The sequence below is a fragment of the Phytophthora cinnamomi genome (genome assembly GCF_018691715.1).
Source record: "Phytophthora cinnamomi strain GKB4 chromosome Unknown Contig38, whole genome shotgun sequence".
Lineage (NCBI taxonomy): Eukaryota > Oomycota > Peronosporomycetes > Peronosporales > Peronosporaceae > Phytophthora > Phytophthora cinnamomi.
In genome coordinates, this window is record NW_027150971.1 from 1,204,610 (window position 1) to 1,218,950 (window position 14,341).

The window sequence follows — 14,341 nt, forward strand, 5'->3', positions numbered from 1 at the left end:
CATTTCTGTCAAAGCGAAGATGCCCAAGAGCGCTGGCGATCTGGAGGATGCTGCAGTTGATGTTACTCGTCAGGCAGAATTGGTAGTTATGGACTGCCTAAAGAGTTGGAACTGCCCTCGAGCTCTCGATGCGTTCATGGAGAAGTCGTCTGGTTTTCGTGCGTCGGCTATTGCGAGCGAGCGCTTTTCAGACGACATGGAGTCAAAAAAGAAAGACACTGACGGAAGTGTGAGCCTACTCGAGTACATGATCAGCACAGCCAGCGACAATAAAGACGCGAATAGTCGACGACGGTCGAGCTCAGCGGCGAAAGATGGCGAGGCGGATGCTGCTATGGAATGGACGAAGGACGAGGTCAGTGCGTTGAAGAAGGCGATCAAGAAAACCAGTGGCGTGGAGGACAAGAACGCCCGATGGAAGCAAATTGCGTCGCTTGTGGGGAACGATAAAACTAAAAAGCACTGCTACCTCAAATACAAAGAGCTCAAGCAAGAACAAACCAATGCAGCAGCAAGAAAAGCGTCACCTCGACGTAAGCGCTCCAGTAGCAAAGGCGCTGCCAACGAGACTGACCCCATTGACTCCAACACCGATGCTAAGCTTACAATAGAAGATAAAAGCGCCGAGCCAGATACTGACAAGTCAGATGCAGACGACAGGTCTTTCTCATCCGATCCCATGGTATCGGAAGCTTTGGAAGAACCAGCACCAACTTTCGTTGTATCCCGTCGAGCAGCAGCAGTTGAGACCAAGAGCGTTTCTATTTCGTCCGACGTTCTTGAGGTGGAAGACTGCGAGGACTTGGGAATGGTTCTTGATCAGCCAACCAAAGGAAGAAATCCAACAGGCCGGACAAGTAGCAACACCAGTACTTCATTTACTGGCTGCAGCACGCGAGTCCCAACCGCTTCGGACGTCGCCGCTGTGCAGCAGCTACTTTTTGGTGCTAACAAGAAAACGTTCAGCAGCCACTGGGAAGAACAGGTGCGTCTCACGCCGATATCATGGTGAACTAGTGGCAGCATTGCACGACTTTCGTTGCGGCTGACCATTTTCGCGAGTTGTTACAATGATATTACGCAGGGTTTCGTGTTCTCGACGGTGCGCGATCTCCAGTACGGTTTGGTCCAGCACCAAGGTGGCCCCTGTGGCATTTTAGCAGTAGTACAGAGCTACGTGCTACGTTTTCTTCTTCAGCACGCTCCAGTCGACTGGAAAAACGTAAGCATATCATTTTTGCAGCTACAACTGAAGCCCGAGAATATCGGAACACTAACGAGTGTGTGGCTTGTTGCGTTGGACACAGCCTGGAGTTCCTCGCCAAGAACGCGCGCTAGTGCAGGCTTTGTCCCACATCCTCTGGCAGGCTGCCCAGGCTTCTCGAGGCGATAATCATGCGCCTATTGAGTGCGTCGTAGCCGTGAAAGACAACACTGGAGGCGGGCAACGCAAGTTTATGGCTGGCTTGAAGCTGCACGTTGCCACCACCGAAGATCAAACCCGACAAATTATCGCCGCGCATTTGCCACAGTTCATGGAATCCACGGGTTCCGGCCTCGTGCAGTTCGTAGCCTCGGTATTACTCACCAAAGGCGCCGAAGTTATCAAAAGCGAAATGGACCAACTCGCACTTGAGTCAGGCGGTCAACTCATCGGCGCCCACGACTACTGCACGCAGGAGATCGTCAACCTTCTGCTGTGCGGGCTCGCGCGCAGCAACGTGTTCGACGGAGACCAAGTGCTAGAAGGCGCGAGTGCATCGGACCCAAACGCCATCGTGCTTCACGGCATCTCGTCCCAATCAGAGATCGGGTTCCTGTCTCTCTTTGAGGCCTACCAGAACCTGGTCGTGGGCTCGCACCTCAAGCAGCCGCGCGTGAATATCTGGGTGGTCTGCAGCGAGTCGCACTATTCCGTGCTCTTCGCAGCCGACCCCAACGTACTGGAAGATCGGTCGCTGGAATCCCAGTCCAGCGTCGACCTGCTGTACTACGACGGTCTCGCCAACCAAGACGAGGAGATCCGCCTCACCGTCGACACTCGGGCGATCGCAGAGCATGAGCAAAGTGCAATTGCCAGCCACGACGACCTCATCCCGCCACTCAACCTCGTGATCCGCACCAAGTGGCCTCGAGCCTCCGTGGACTGGAACGGCGTCGAGCCGCTGCTCTGATCCGTTGACTCAACGCTATAATAACGCTATTAAATACATGCACTTCCATTAGTGTCGGATGGATACGCTAACACCTCCTCGAATACAGCGAGCCGTTACAGCTTCGACCTGCTCGTCCAATCACGTGGCTCGAACGCAGGTGGCCGTTTCGCCAAGTGAGTTCAGCATGCACATGCGGCTGAGTGCGTGCCGCGCTGGCACCAAGCGACGCAGAGAGCGCGCGAGTGAGGTCGACAGCCTCCTCTGGACTGGCACCGAGGCCGGAGAGAAGGCGGCGGCGACAGGCCAGCGAGAGAGAAAGAGATCCACCGCTATCTAGCGACCAACCCACCTAAAATCACAAGTTGAACGGACGAGACCCCGGCGGGGAGCTCGACGCATGGACGCAGTCATGCTGCGGGTCCGGCTGCTGCTGGGGGCCATGGCGCTGGGCTACGGCATCATCTTCGTGCTCTGCGCGTGGCTCGTGGTCTACATGCGGCACCACCGGTCGGGCGCGCTGCGAGGAGACACGAGAGCTGCTCGGAGAGTGCTGCTGCCGGCCTTCCAGCCGCTGCTGTGGCTGCTCACGGCCGTGTCGCTGCTGTACACGGTCTGCTTCACGCTGCTGGTGGTGATAGTACCGAGTGTGGGAGGATCCGGACGCGTCGTGTCCGAGTCCTTCTATAGCGGACGACTTTTTGTGATCGCGCTGCCGGTGCTGTATCTTCGACAACGAGCGGTGACGACGAGAGCGCTGGTTAGGGCGGCGCTACTGTCGCTGCTACTGGCGACTTACAATATCCCGGTAGTGTGGCTACTGGCGGACACCGGGACAGGACATTACGTGGCTCTGGTGACGGGAGCGCTGCCGTTGGTCGTGTTCGGATGGATATGCTTGCGACGATCGGACCGTGCTAGCCAGAAGACTTTGCGCGAGTATGCGGTGTTTGTCGGGATATACTACGTCCTGCGGCTGTCCTATTCTGAACTGTCTTACCTGGGCCCCGACTACTTCAATGCCTCCTTTACGTTGCGTCTGGCGTGTATTTTTTGGGGATCGATGTGCCCCGTGGTGATATGGCGAGTGCTCAAGGCCGACACAGCGCATTGGAGAGGACTGGGTAGACGTGCGGTGCACTTGCAATCGCTGTTTCGACAGAAGTACCACTACCTGCATGAACGGGTATCATCTCGAGGACTCCACGTTCTCATCGAGATGCATCGGAAGCAAATTATTGATTTCGCGTATCTGGCGTTGCAGCGGAAAATTGGCCAAGGTGCTAGTGCTGTAGTGTTTCGGGGCACCCTCCACTCCAAGATTCCAGTTGCTGTCAAGGTATACACGCCACGCGTTCTTACTGAAGATGTGGTGGCCGAGTTCTCACACGAGGCAGCTCTGTGTGGAGCTTTGCATCACCCGAATGTCGTCCGGTTCTATGGCATGTGTGTTTGCCCGCCTACTGTGTGCCTCGTTTCGGAGTTGTGCCGAGCATCACTTGAAGATGTCACACGCGCTAGCGCCAGGCTGCGACTTCTTCACCGACAGAGCCAAGAAGAAGAGATTGAGCAAGGTAGAATTCCACAAGACCAGCGGCTACAGCAACGCCAACAACTACTGATCGATCTCAACTACATGATTGATGCTACACGCGCAGTTGTGTACATGCACAGTTTCACGCCTGCTTTCCTGCACCGAGATTTGAAGCCGTCGAACTTTCTTGTCGACGACTATGGCACCTGCAAGTTGACAGACTTTGGCGAATCACGCAGTGTTCCCACCGGACAAAAGGGAGACAAGTTGAGACCTGTTACGGAAGATTGCTCGACGACGGCGGCGACAACTTCAACAGTATTCTTCGGCGAGTCGTACGTGGGTGTCCAGACTCCGACTACCGCGAATCAATGTGTACCACCACCAGTATCACTGCGGCCCTCCATGCGTGTTCGTGGGCGAAGTGCCATGACTGTACGAGGAACTGCAGATTATATGGCCCCAGAGCTGATCGAGGGCAAGGCTGGCACTGCTGTCTATGGTGAAGCCGCGGACATCTACTCACTTGCAATTACGCTGTGGGACATCGCACACCCTCTCGGCTCCAAGTACCCGGAGGCAACGCGAAGCCACCTTCAGGTTTTTGACAGCGTGTTGAATGGCGAACGGCCCCCACTGAGCCCGTCACTACACCCTGAGCTTGGCCGGTTGCTCACGGAAGCCTGGCACCAGCAACCCGAGCGGCGACCGTCTGCAACGTACATTCTCACGGCACTCGAGACACTCCAGCAAGAGATAAGCGCACAGACGGCATTGGGCCTGGCTACAGCGCTGGAACGCTCAGAAAAACCATCACGGGTGAACGGACAAGTTCTCATGCAGCGAATGCTCGAGCTCGACTATGTGGACTCAGCATCTGAGGCATACCGTGTGGGCAACTCGCTGATGAGTGCGGGCTTCTTGCACCACACAGAGCACCAGAAGTCTTTTCGCAAATCGTCCGAGCTGTTTTATTTCGACTCGGATGTCTTGGACTTGTACGCACCAGCCACCCCTGACAGCCCCTTTCAGACACCTTCGAGCACTATGAGTGCAGACTTTACTGACGAGCGAATGCCTTTAACGCTGAGCGCTCGTCACCGTCACTGCTCAAGCAAGAATCGTCGGCGTGCGACGGATTCGCCAGTTGCCACGCGTTGCTTCTCTCCACCTGCTGTAAAAAAGCGGAGCTCAACCACTGCATGTCATCGCGCGGGCACAGAGATGCTTACGTGTAGTTGCCGAAAGCTTGGTCGAGGCTTCGAGACTGGTGAACGAGGCCAGAAACGGCGGTTCCGACGCAACAAGAAGTGGTTCGCCATCATGGAGGAAAGTATCTCAACCGGGAAGCTGCGTTCGCACGAGTCGCATCCGTCGCTGGCCGAGACGGACGAGTTCGAGGACTACGCCACGAGCGGCAACTGGGAAGACATGGAGTCGGGCGCTACGACGAGGTTGAACGTGTCGGACGTTGACGAGGATGTGGAGCTCGACCTCGAGAGCAGCGCCAACGTGGATTTCGAGAGCGGCTGGGGCTCCGCCCGGTCCTCCGTTGTCATCATTTAGATAGTAGACGAGTGTGACTGCATCTCACATGCGTCGTGTATTTAATCAAACTGCTAAACTGTGAATACAAGTACCGTTAGATGAACACGAGCAAGTTGAAGTGGTTGAACACTTCTCTGATTGGTTGTAAATAGACATGGCTACGTTTTACAGCAGCCAAGCAGACCAAGAAGAGAAGAGACCAAGATGTTCGCCAAGCCTGCCAAGGTGAGCGGCAACGTGCTGCTCAAGAACAAGGACGCCAAGAAGCTTCGACGCGACGTGGCCGACTGCTTCAAGGGCTCCTGCGACGGCCCCGACGACCCCAACCTCAAGGAGCTGCTCGCCTCCAAGGTAGAATCCTCACCTGGAAATGTGTCATCGTAGCTCTTGGCGTTATAAAGCTCACATATCTCATGTTCATTGTTGTATTATTTATTGCAGGCTGCCGTGAAGAAGATCAGCTTCCAGGCGCCGTCCCGGGTCGTGGTGTACGCGGCGGAGGAGACCAAGGAGCCTCTGATCTTCGATGTGTCGGGCAAGGGCGACCTGTGCTTCACTGTCTACGCGCTGTGGAGGGCGCCGGCGCTGCTGCCCCCGCTGGTGGTGCACGCTCCGGTGAGTGAGTTCGTGCTCCGAGGGGCGGACGTGATGCTGCCGGGCGTGGTGTTCACGTCGGTGGAGCAGCTGCAGTCGCTGAGGAAGGGCGAGCTGCGAGCGGTGTACGCCCGAGGCAACCCGTGCGCCATTGGTGTGGGCGAGATGCTGGTGGATGCAGCTGAGGTGGAGCGCAGCGGCAAGAAGGGCCGCGCTCTGAAGCTCTGGCACGTCGTTGGGGACTCGCTGTGGCAGATGGGGCCGCAGACGCTGCCTAACGAGGGGTTCCTGGGCGATCGGGTGGCCCCTGTTGGAGGTGCGCAAGAGGATGAGGAGCAGGATTCGGACGATGCTGAGGTGAGTTTGGACGGAGTCAGGCTGGAAGAGGAGAAGGAGCAGGACGGTGACGAGGAGACGAAGGAGGAGACGAAGGAACAGGAGGAGGAAGTGACCAAGGAGCAGATGGACAGCTACTATGTGGCTGCCCTGCTGCAAGCGCTCAGGACCTCGAAGATTCGCGAGAAGGAGCTGCCAATACTAGCCAGCTCGTTTCATGCGAATGTTCTGCTGCCCTGCCGCCGGGCGGGTGTGTCGCTGAATATTAAGCACAGCTCGTTTAAGAAACTTTCAGTGTTTCTGAAGGGTATGGCAGCGCATGGACTGCTCGCTGTGGCTGATAACGACGGCGTGCAGTCGATCACGGCTATTGCCCGGCGCCATCCGTACGTAAATTTTACTCAGCGTCCGGCGAATGTGGGGTACGCGCTCAACTAATCACTGCCTATTGTGTTTCCGTATGCAGGGATGTGCTGACGCACGAGGTGTATCAAACTGCCGAAGAAGCTCAGCAGGAAGAACTAGCTGCTGCTAACAAGGCTGCAGGCCTCCCCGCTTTTGTCCCCGGCCAGTATGCTCCTGAAGTGGAGGAGAGTGTCGGACTGTCCCAAGCTCTCAAGACGCTTCTTCCATCTATTTTGCCGGGCACGGCTGCGGGCCAACCACTGCAAAAATACTGGTCTGCTGTTGATATCCGTGACAAGGTCACCCAATATGTTGAGAGCCAAGGACTGGTGGACGCTGGAAACAAGAGGTTTGTGCGATTAAATGGTCCTCTCACGGATGCTCTTTACGGCAAGAAAGCACCTGCGGGTGGATATCCTGACCGTCTCGCTCGACCGGAGGTTCTGAATCTGCTGCTCTCCAAGTGCACACGCTACCACCGAATTAAACTTTTTCCGACTCACGCCGCCAAGTTCCATGGTGGCAACCTACGTCCGATCGCGATTCACGCCGAAAAGCTCAAACGTCGAAACAACACTACTGTCACCTGCATCGCGTTTTACCAGCAATTTGGCATTGACGGTGCTGCGTTTGCGAAGGAAGCACAAAAGAAGTGGGGCTGCAGTGCAACTGTACAGACGTCCGAAGACAAAAGCAAGGGCGAGGAGATCCAGATCCATGGTCAGATGGTGAACGAGGTGCTAGAGTATTTGGCCACCAAGTACCTCATCAATGCCAAATTCTGCAACGTGACCTACGGCAAGGATGTCAAGGCCAAGAAGAAAAAGTAAACGGGCACGCTATTACGTGTGTACAAGCGAGTACATTGAACAGTGTAGTCGTGAAGTCTATCTAAATGGATAGGAGACGTTCTAGGACGAGGTAGAAACCTCTTCTATCAGCGGTGATGACGCAGAGGAAGTAGACGACGTCCCCGATTTGCGTTTCTTTTTCTTCTTGTTGCGCGAGGTAGTCTCGTTGGTGGTTGTAGTAGTGGTAGTCGTCGAAGACGGAGTTGTAGTGGTCGTAGTTGACTTGCTCTTGGACTTGGTCGATGATTTCTTCTTCTTGGTCGTTTTTTTGCGCTGCTTATTCTTGATACGTCGCGCCTCGATGGGATGGCGAAGAATGATGTGGTAGATGACCAGAGCTAGAACACACACCGGCGTGAGGTAGAACGACATGTGCGCCCGATACAAGCCATAGGTGGCCTGAACCGCAGCACAAATCTGGAAAGTCAGCGGCACGAGAGCGTGCATGGCCAAGTCCACCTTGCTCTCTTCCAAGAAGTCCTTGTATTTGGCTGCCTCTTGGAAGTTTCCATTCCCACCTCCACACAGCCGGCAGGAACGCACACAGAAGTTGCAGAAGTCCCGCGAGTTCTTGAACCGGTAAACGCAGTCACACGAGACAACTCGGAACGTCGGTCCAATATACACCACCTCACCAGTCTTGCCTGTCACTACACGGCGAGTGGTGCGGTCGCTGTACTCTTCAAGAATGGCTCCAGGTCCACCGTCCTCGAAGATGCACTTCGGGCAGTTTTCCGCCGTGATTTTGACGCTCGATCTAGAATCACTAGAGGATTTACTGTACACCGATGCTGCATCCTGTCCCGAAGACGCGCCAAAGAAAGCCGTCGGGGGTAGCGGAATCATGCAGTCAAGCGATAGCCCGATGACATACGTGAAGAGACTCAAAATGAAAACGTAGGATCCACCTTCGATCAGCAGATCGTTCGAGAGCTCCGAGCGCGGCCATCGCACAATGCCAGCGAAGTATGCCACTTTTCCTACCCATGGGAAAATGGATAGCATCAGTACGGCGAACAGCGAGCGTTTCATGCGTTGCTGGTCCGATGTACCATCGGTATTCCCGCCCAGTGCGAGCAAATACAACGTGAATATGGCGAATGACGCGAGAACAGCCAGCGCCAACACCTTCAACGACGATGATTCTGAGACTTGCCCAAGAAGCTGGGCAGCTCCGTGAAGAAAGGCGACGATCATCCAGCGACGAAGGTTTAGCCTACCAATCACGTTGTCCAGAACGGACACGATGGGCGATACAATAAACCGCTGTACAAGCGAGAAAAGCATTGTGACCGCGTACAGCAAACCAAGCGCATAGACATAGAGGATAACAATCTCAGCCATCGTCGTAGCAAGACCCATCAAGCTGTCAGTATCGGACAGAAACTTGCTGTAGCCAAAGTAGCCCGCTGCAGCCGCCGCTGCGAGAGTGAGTACCGCAGTCGCCGCTGTTGTGGTCGTGCTCAAACCCAGGAAAGATCTTCCGTGCAAAGCATCCGAAACCAATGTCGCGCTGTTTTTCAGGAAAACGGGGGCATGCGCCGCGGGGTGCAGCATGGACGTGAACGACGGGAAATTCTCCTGGCTAAGATCCTGAGGCGACGACGTTGACTGCAGATTGAAACGGCTCTGCCACTGTGCGACTTGAGCGTAGAAAATCTGCAGCGCCAGAGCGTACATGATGACGATCATCGTCAGGAACCTCGTGCGCAGCAGGTTCGTCAAGAACTGCGGAAGGATCATCGCATATCCAGCGTACTCGCCGGGGTAGTATCCATCCTGCACGTAGCTGCGGTGCAGCGAAACATTCGCAGCGATCTCGCTCTCCTCGCCATCTCCCCCGTCCCCTCCACCAAGCAGCACCTGCTTCGCGACCGCAAGTCTCACACTCGGGTTGCTCACGAGCTCCCTCGTGTCAAGATCCACCGCCCTGTACAAGCTCTCCGCCACCACCTTGAGCAACTCATGGCACCACAGCAAGCAGAAGTGGTCCACGGGCGTGTGCACCGCCGGGATCGCGGACGCCAAAGCCACGAACGCCCTCGCCGGGTCCGCCACCGTGTCCACGCCCGTCCACGAGGTGTGCACGAGCGTGTCCTTGTGTCCTCCGGCGACGGACACGTACACGACGTCGTCGTCCCTGCCCTGCCTGTTCTGCATGCGCTCGTAGAGCGCGTTCATCTCGGCGTCGAACGGGAACGACGGCGCCTCGTAGGGCACGCCCAGCGCCACGACGTGCTGGATGGAGCGGCGCTTGTAGTTGGGCAGCAGCTCGGCCGCGCGCGCCACGACGCCGCCCATGGAGTGCGCCACAACGACGACGCTGTCCGGGATCACCAGCTTCTCGCTGCTCTTCCTGCTCTGGCGCTTGTACTCCCTGAGGATGGCGCGCACCACGTCGTTCAGGTACGCCGCCTGCTCCGCCACCAGGTCGCCGCTGAGCCCCGTGGGCTCCTCGTTCCAGTCCAGCGCGAACAGGTCGAAGAGCGTCTCGTCCGCGTCCCAGAGGTGGCGCGACAGCGAGCGCGCCTGCTTGTAGCTGCCCATGTGGCCGGGCACGAAGAGCACGGGCACGCCGCCCAGCGCCTGGCGCTCCTGCTTCATGTCCACGCGGTAGAGCGCGTACGTGTCGTGCGTGGGGGCGGAGCGCCACGTCACGGGCGAGTACACGGGCCAGGACCAGGTCATCTCGCACGCAGACTCGAACTGCTTGGTGCGCACCACGTCCGCCACGTACAGCGCCGTGAGCGCCACGCTGCAGAGCGCCAGCAGGGGCAGCAACAGCCCGCGCGCAGCCATGTCCGAGGAGCTCCGATTAGATAATGGGAGTCTGGCCACGTGGGTGTACAACTGGTACTTGAATTGGGACAGATGGCTAGTGCCACCGAATGGGTTGTGGTAGTGTAAGATATCAGTTTAGTGCATGGAAAGGAGTGTAGTGTACCGGTATGCATGCACTTCGGGCGAGATGAAGGTGAGGATCAAGAGGTGGCACGGCGTGGCGACGTGGCGCTGGGGCGTGGAGGACGAGGAGTGCTGCGGCATCTGCCGCTACGCGTTCGAGGCGTGCTGCCCGGACTGCGCCATGCCGGGCGACGGCTGCCCGCCCGTGTGGGGCGCGTGCAACCACGCCTTCCACATGCACTGCCTCATGAAGTGGCTCGAGTCGCTGCAGTCCATGCGCCAGCACTGCCCCATGTGTCGCCAGGACTGGAAGTTCCGCAACTGACAGGCGAGCCACGACACGTCAAGATGAAGAGCAGCAGGCAAAGGCTCATGATGCCGACGTCTAACACAACAAAATATCTATCCATCCATTCCTCCGTCTTGATGCCCGATCCTTCGCTGACCTTGTTAGTGCTGGTGCACGCGCGCCAGCTTCAGCGTGCGCTCGTGGTACAGGTTGCGCTGCGGCAGGTACGTGGAGATGAACTGCGCCACGTCGATGTCGCCGTGCGCGAACTGCGTGGCGATCTCGTCCGTCTCGTTGTCCACGTCCTTCGCCGCTGCCGAGAGCTGCTCCAGCAACGCGTCTGGTCGATGGCGCTGCGCAGCAAACACAACAGTAGCAAGCTGTTAGGATGGGAGCGTGCGAGGAGAGAACGCTGGGAGTTACATACCGCCACGATGCGCTGTTGTCTGGCCTGCTTCTCTGCAAGCGCCTGCTGTGCTGCGCGCAGCTCTGCCCGCTGTGCCTCGACGACTGCTTGGAGCTCGCGCAGCTCGCTCTCGTAGCCGAGAGTCGTCTTGGCGATGCCCATGTTGCTGTGCAGGACCTCGTCCCGCAGCTGCGTGAACTCCTGGACCGACGTCAACTCCTTCACGAACTTCTTCAGCGCACGCTTGTCCGAGTTGAGCTTCTCCAATTGCGCGAGTCTGCACACGCACGTCCATAGACCCCATAGACCACGTTAGTTTTTGCGACCACGACATTCAAATCCAGTTGCCAACGTACGAGAGTTCCTCCAGCTCCGGAAACACTGCAGGAATCACAGGCATCTGCGTGCGTTGCATCTTGCTCGTGTCCGGCGTCTGCTGCTTCGATTGCTGGATCTGAGCTTGCGGAGACTGCCGGCTAGGCGACGCGTAGCTGGCTCGTGATCCGGGATACTGCGTCAACGACGGCGCCGGCGAGCTGCTTCTCGCCGGAGACACTGGCGGCTTGCTGTTCGACACACTACTAGCCACCACACGAAGCTCCGTGACGATCTCCGTGACAATCCGCCCCAGATCCGAGTGCGCCGTCCACTTGTTCAGGTCCGGGTGGCCCTGCACATTGCCCGCCGCGTCCAGCCACCGGTGCTGCAGCGGGATCGACGCCTACCAACGCGTAACAATACAGACGTAAGCGAAATCACACTCTGCACATTGTTGCCTTAAGGCTGCAATTGCCGCTCTTCACCTTGAGCCGCGGAACCTTCACGGGGAACTCGTTCGGCAGCTGCCTGCATTGCATTGAGGAGAACACGAGCACAGTTTCAGCGACTCCTGCAATGATTTAGCGCCCGTTTTGCTGTGCAAAAGGCAGCTTACAGCTGCAGAGCGAGCGGTCCACGCGGCGTGTCGGCCACCGGCACCTCGAAGGTCGTTTGCTGTTGGTTCTTAGCTCTGCCGCCGGCGCGCACGAGACTCGCGAGCTGGCGGCCCCTCCTGCGGTCCACAAGCGCGTGCAGAGCGTGACAATTGGCGGTTAGAGAGAGCGGACGACGGGGAACAAGGTGCAGCTCAACAAGCCACGTACAGGCGCTCCAGCTCGCTCAGGTGCGTCTCCTGCTGCGCCGCGCGGCTCGAAGAGCTCCGGTACCCGAAGAACGACATCGATCGTGCTTTGGGACCTATTAATTGATGGCGTTTCTCAAAAATATGGGACACTCAATATGGATACAGTGTCTATATTTTGGGTACAATAACTTCAACTACCGCACCAACAATAGCATTCATTCTTGGCCGAGATGGCTACACCGCAGGAAGGCGATGGCGAGACGCCGACGAGCTCGATGAGCGTGTCGCTCAAGGAGCTGACGGACGCGATGGACTCGGCTGTGTACGTAGCGGAGAAATTTCCGTTGGTGGTGGACCCCACGGGCCAAGCCACGAGGTTCCTCAAGTACCAGCGAGGCACGACTCTGATGGCTGCCAGCCCGTCGGACATGGCGCCAGACTCGCTGCGTCGGCATCTCGTGGGCGCCTTGAAGCATGGCACGCTGCTCATCGTCAACTTTGACACGTTGGGGACCTTGGAACTGGAACAGTTCTTCGCCCCCGACAGCTTCCCGCGCGAGGTGTTCACTCGCCAGCAACTCTTCTCCCCGGCGGTGTTCGGCAAGCTGCTGCGCCCGAACGAGGGCGACCCGGACGCTGCAGAGTTCATTATCAACGACCACTTCAAGTTGGTGGTGCTGTGTCGAGCAGAGGTCCCCCCGCCGGCTACGGCGAAGGAGATGTGTGTCATCCATGTGCACCTGCCGTCTGAAGGTGGCAAGGCGGACGGTGGCGCAACGGATACTGCGGACTTTGCCAAACTGCTTGGGGTCGCCAAAGAGACCAAGCGCAATAGCACGGAGCTGGTGGAGACTGCGTTCGACAATGAGAAGGAGACGGTTGTGAGCTGTCTGGACAAAAACTACGACATTGAGAGTGAGGACGGCCATGGACACACGGCACTCTCGGAGGCCGCATGCCAAGGCCACAAAGACATCGTGAGCTTGCTGCTGGAGCGTGGAGCCGACCCGAACAAGTGCAACGACGAGAATCGATCGCCGTTGTATCGCGCTGCGTATAATGGCCACCTCGAGACGCTGCAGCTACTGCTTGAAAGCGGTGGGGATCCGCGACTGCGCTCCAAGCAGGGAGAAACAGCCTACGATGTGGCCAAAACTGCCGAGGCCCAAGCGCTCTTGGCGCAATGGGATCTTACGAAGACCGACAAACTTGTTGAAGAGCGACGGAAGGTGATCGAGGCCAAGTGGCAAGAGCGCATTACGAACCACGTGGAGCGTGAGCAGTTTGCCCTGATGCAGATTCATTCCGAGTTGCTCGAAATTGCCCGCGACGGGAAAATTGAGGAGCTGGAGAAGCGGATGGAGCAGCTCGCCGACGAAGCCTTGGAAACTGGAGATCGACCTCGCGCATGTGCAGATATTCGTGACGAGAAGGGCAGCACCCTGCTGGCGCTTGCTTCGCAATTCGATCACATGGAAATGGTAACCATGCTAGTCTCGAACGGTAAAGGTCTCAAAGTACAAGCGCGCGATCTGGCTGCTACTAGTGCATCAGCCGCTCAGAAAGAAGCTGCAACACGAACAGCGATGCTCGCTCGTGTTTGGAAAGTTAACGTAAACTCTCGCGACTGCAGAGGCTGGACGCCCGTTGCGATCGCTGTATTCCACGAAGCGAAGAGGAGTTTGCGTGTGCTGCTTGACAACGGAGCTGATCCGAGTCTTAAGAACCAGTACAACAAGAACGCTTATTACTTCGCCAAAGACGATCTCGACGCGGCCAACAACATCGTCAAATCCAGAGCGGAGGTAAGCACGGTTGTTGCGAATATGAACCCTGGATTTCACAATAAACTAACGTTAGATGCACTGCGTGTAGATTCGTCAAGTTCTGATTGACTGGGAGAACGAGCACCGGCCTGCGGTAGCGCCGGTGATGCCATCGCCGGCATCACCCGAGCAACCACCTCCGAAAGCAGGGAAGTCGAGCCCGAAAAAGGCTGTTGGAAAGAGCCCGAAGAAAGCGGGAGCAAGTGCAGCAGCAGCAGCACCGACAAATGCCTCCAAGGCCACTGACACCAAGACGAAGGCACCCAAAGCTACGAAGGCCCCCAAGAAAGCACAGAAGTAGAACGATCAACTTGATACCAAATCTACTGCTATCCATTGTTCATTTAGATCAACAAAACTGAAAAACGCCAA

At 57.1% G+C, this 14,341-nt stretch overlaps 7 protein-coding genes across 10 annotated transcripts; 5 read left to right on the forward strand and 2 right to left on the reverse strand.

Annotated features, from left to right (window-relative positions):
- Window positions 1–19: 19 nt before the first annotated feature.
- Window positions 20–2,174, forward strand: IUM83_03366 (protein fam188b; the record flags this gene model as incomplete). The annotated part of the gene is made up of 3 exons (XM_067927360.1): window positions 20–985; window positions 1,085–1,222; window positions 1,308–2,174. 3 exons carry the CDS (start codon window positions 20–22, stop codon window positions 2,172–2,174), a joined length of 1,971 nt encoding a protein of 656 aa, XP_067791713.1.
- A 379-nt stretch (window positions 2,175–2,553) lies between these two features.
- Window positions 2,554–5,253, forward strand: IUM83_03367 (TKL/SHK protein kinase; the record flags this gene model as incomplete). Of its 3 annotated transcripts, none has more annotated exons than XM_067927361.1 (2): window positions 2,554–4,685; window positions 4,926–5,253. In XM_067927361.1, 2 exons carry the CDS (start codon window positions 2,554–2,556, stop codon window positions 5,251–5,253), a joined length of 2,460 nt encoding a protein of 819 aa, XP_067791715.1. The 3 variants fall into 3 exon arrangements, with proteins under 3 accessions (XP_067791715.1, XP_067791714.1, XP_067791716.1); XM_067927362.1 differs by having other exon boundaries at window positions 2,554–2,871; window positions 4,936–5,253; XM_067927363.1 differs by having other exon boundaries at window positions 4,144–4,685.
- Window positions 5,254–5,439: 186 nt separating this feature from the next.
- IUM83_03368 (putative ligatin) lies at window positions 5,440–7,400 on the forward strand (the record flags this gene model as incomplete). Of its 2 annotated transcripts, XM_067927364.1 has the most annotated exons (4): window positions 5,440–5,586; window positions 5,677–6,551; window positions 6,632–6,732; window positions 7,258–7,400. In XM_067927364.1, the coding sequence occupies 4 exons, from the start codon at window positions 5,440–5,442 to the stop codon at window positions 7,398–7,400; spliced, it is 1,266 nt and encodes a 421-aa protein (XP_067791767.1). The 2 variants fall into 2 exon arrangements, with proteins under 2 accessions (XP_067791767.1, XP_067791766.1); XM_067927365.1 differs by having other exon boundaries at window positions 6,632–7,400.
- An 81-nt stretch (window positions 7,401–7,481) lies between these two features.
- On the reverse strand, window positions 7,482–10,220 carry IUM83_03369 (GPI inositol-deacylase; the record flags this gene model as incomplete). The annotated part of the gene is made up of 1 exon (XM_067927366.1): window positions 7,482–10,220. The coding sequence occupies one exon, from the start codon at window positions 10,218–10,220 to the stop codon at window positions 7,482–7,484; it is 2,739 nt and encodes a 912-aa protein (XP_067791712.1).
- Window positions 10,221–10,389: 169 nt separating this feature from the next.
- Window positions 10,390–10,650, forward strand: IUM83_03370 (Anaphase-promoting complex subunit 11; the record flags this gene model as incomplete). Its single annotated transcript, XM_067927367.1, has 1 exon — window positions 10,390–10,650. One exon carries the CDS (start codon window positions 10,390–10,392, stop codon window positions 10,648–10,650), a length of 261 nt encoding a protein of 86 aa, XP_067791772.1.
- A 125-nt stretch (window positions 10,651–10,775) lies between these two features.
- Window positions 10,776–12,239, reverse strand: IUM83_03371 (uncharacterized protein; the record flags this gene model as incomplete). Its single annotated transcript, XM_067927368.1, has 6 exons — window positions 10,776–10,967; window positions 11,042–11,297; window positions 11,377–11,741; window positions 11,824–11,866; window positions 11,955–12,071; window positions 12,163–12,239. The coding sequence occupies 6 exons, from the start codon at window positions 12,237–12,239 to the stop codon at window positions 10,776–10,778; spliced, it is 1,050 nt and encodes a 349-aa protein (XP_067791771.1).
- Window positions 12,240–12,373: 134 nt separating this feature from the next.
- On the forward strand, window positions 12,374–14,270 carry IUM83_03372 (SET3 histone deacetylase complex ankyrin repeat protein; the record flags this gene model as incomplete). Its single annotated transcript, XM_067927369.1, has 2 exons — window positions 12,374–13,948; window positions 14,019–14,270. The coding sequence occupies 2 exons, from the start codon at window positions 12,374–12,376 to the stop codon at window positions 14,268–14,270; spliced, it is 1,827 nt and encodes a 608-aa protein (XP_067791774.1).
- Window positions 14,271–14,341: the final 71 nt, after the last annotated feature.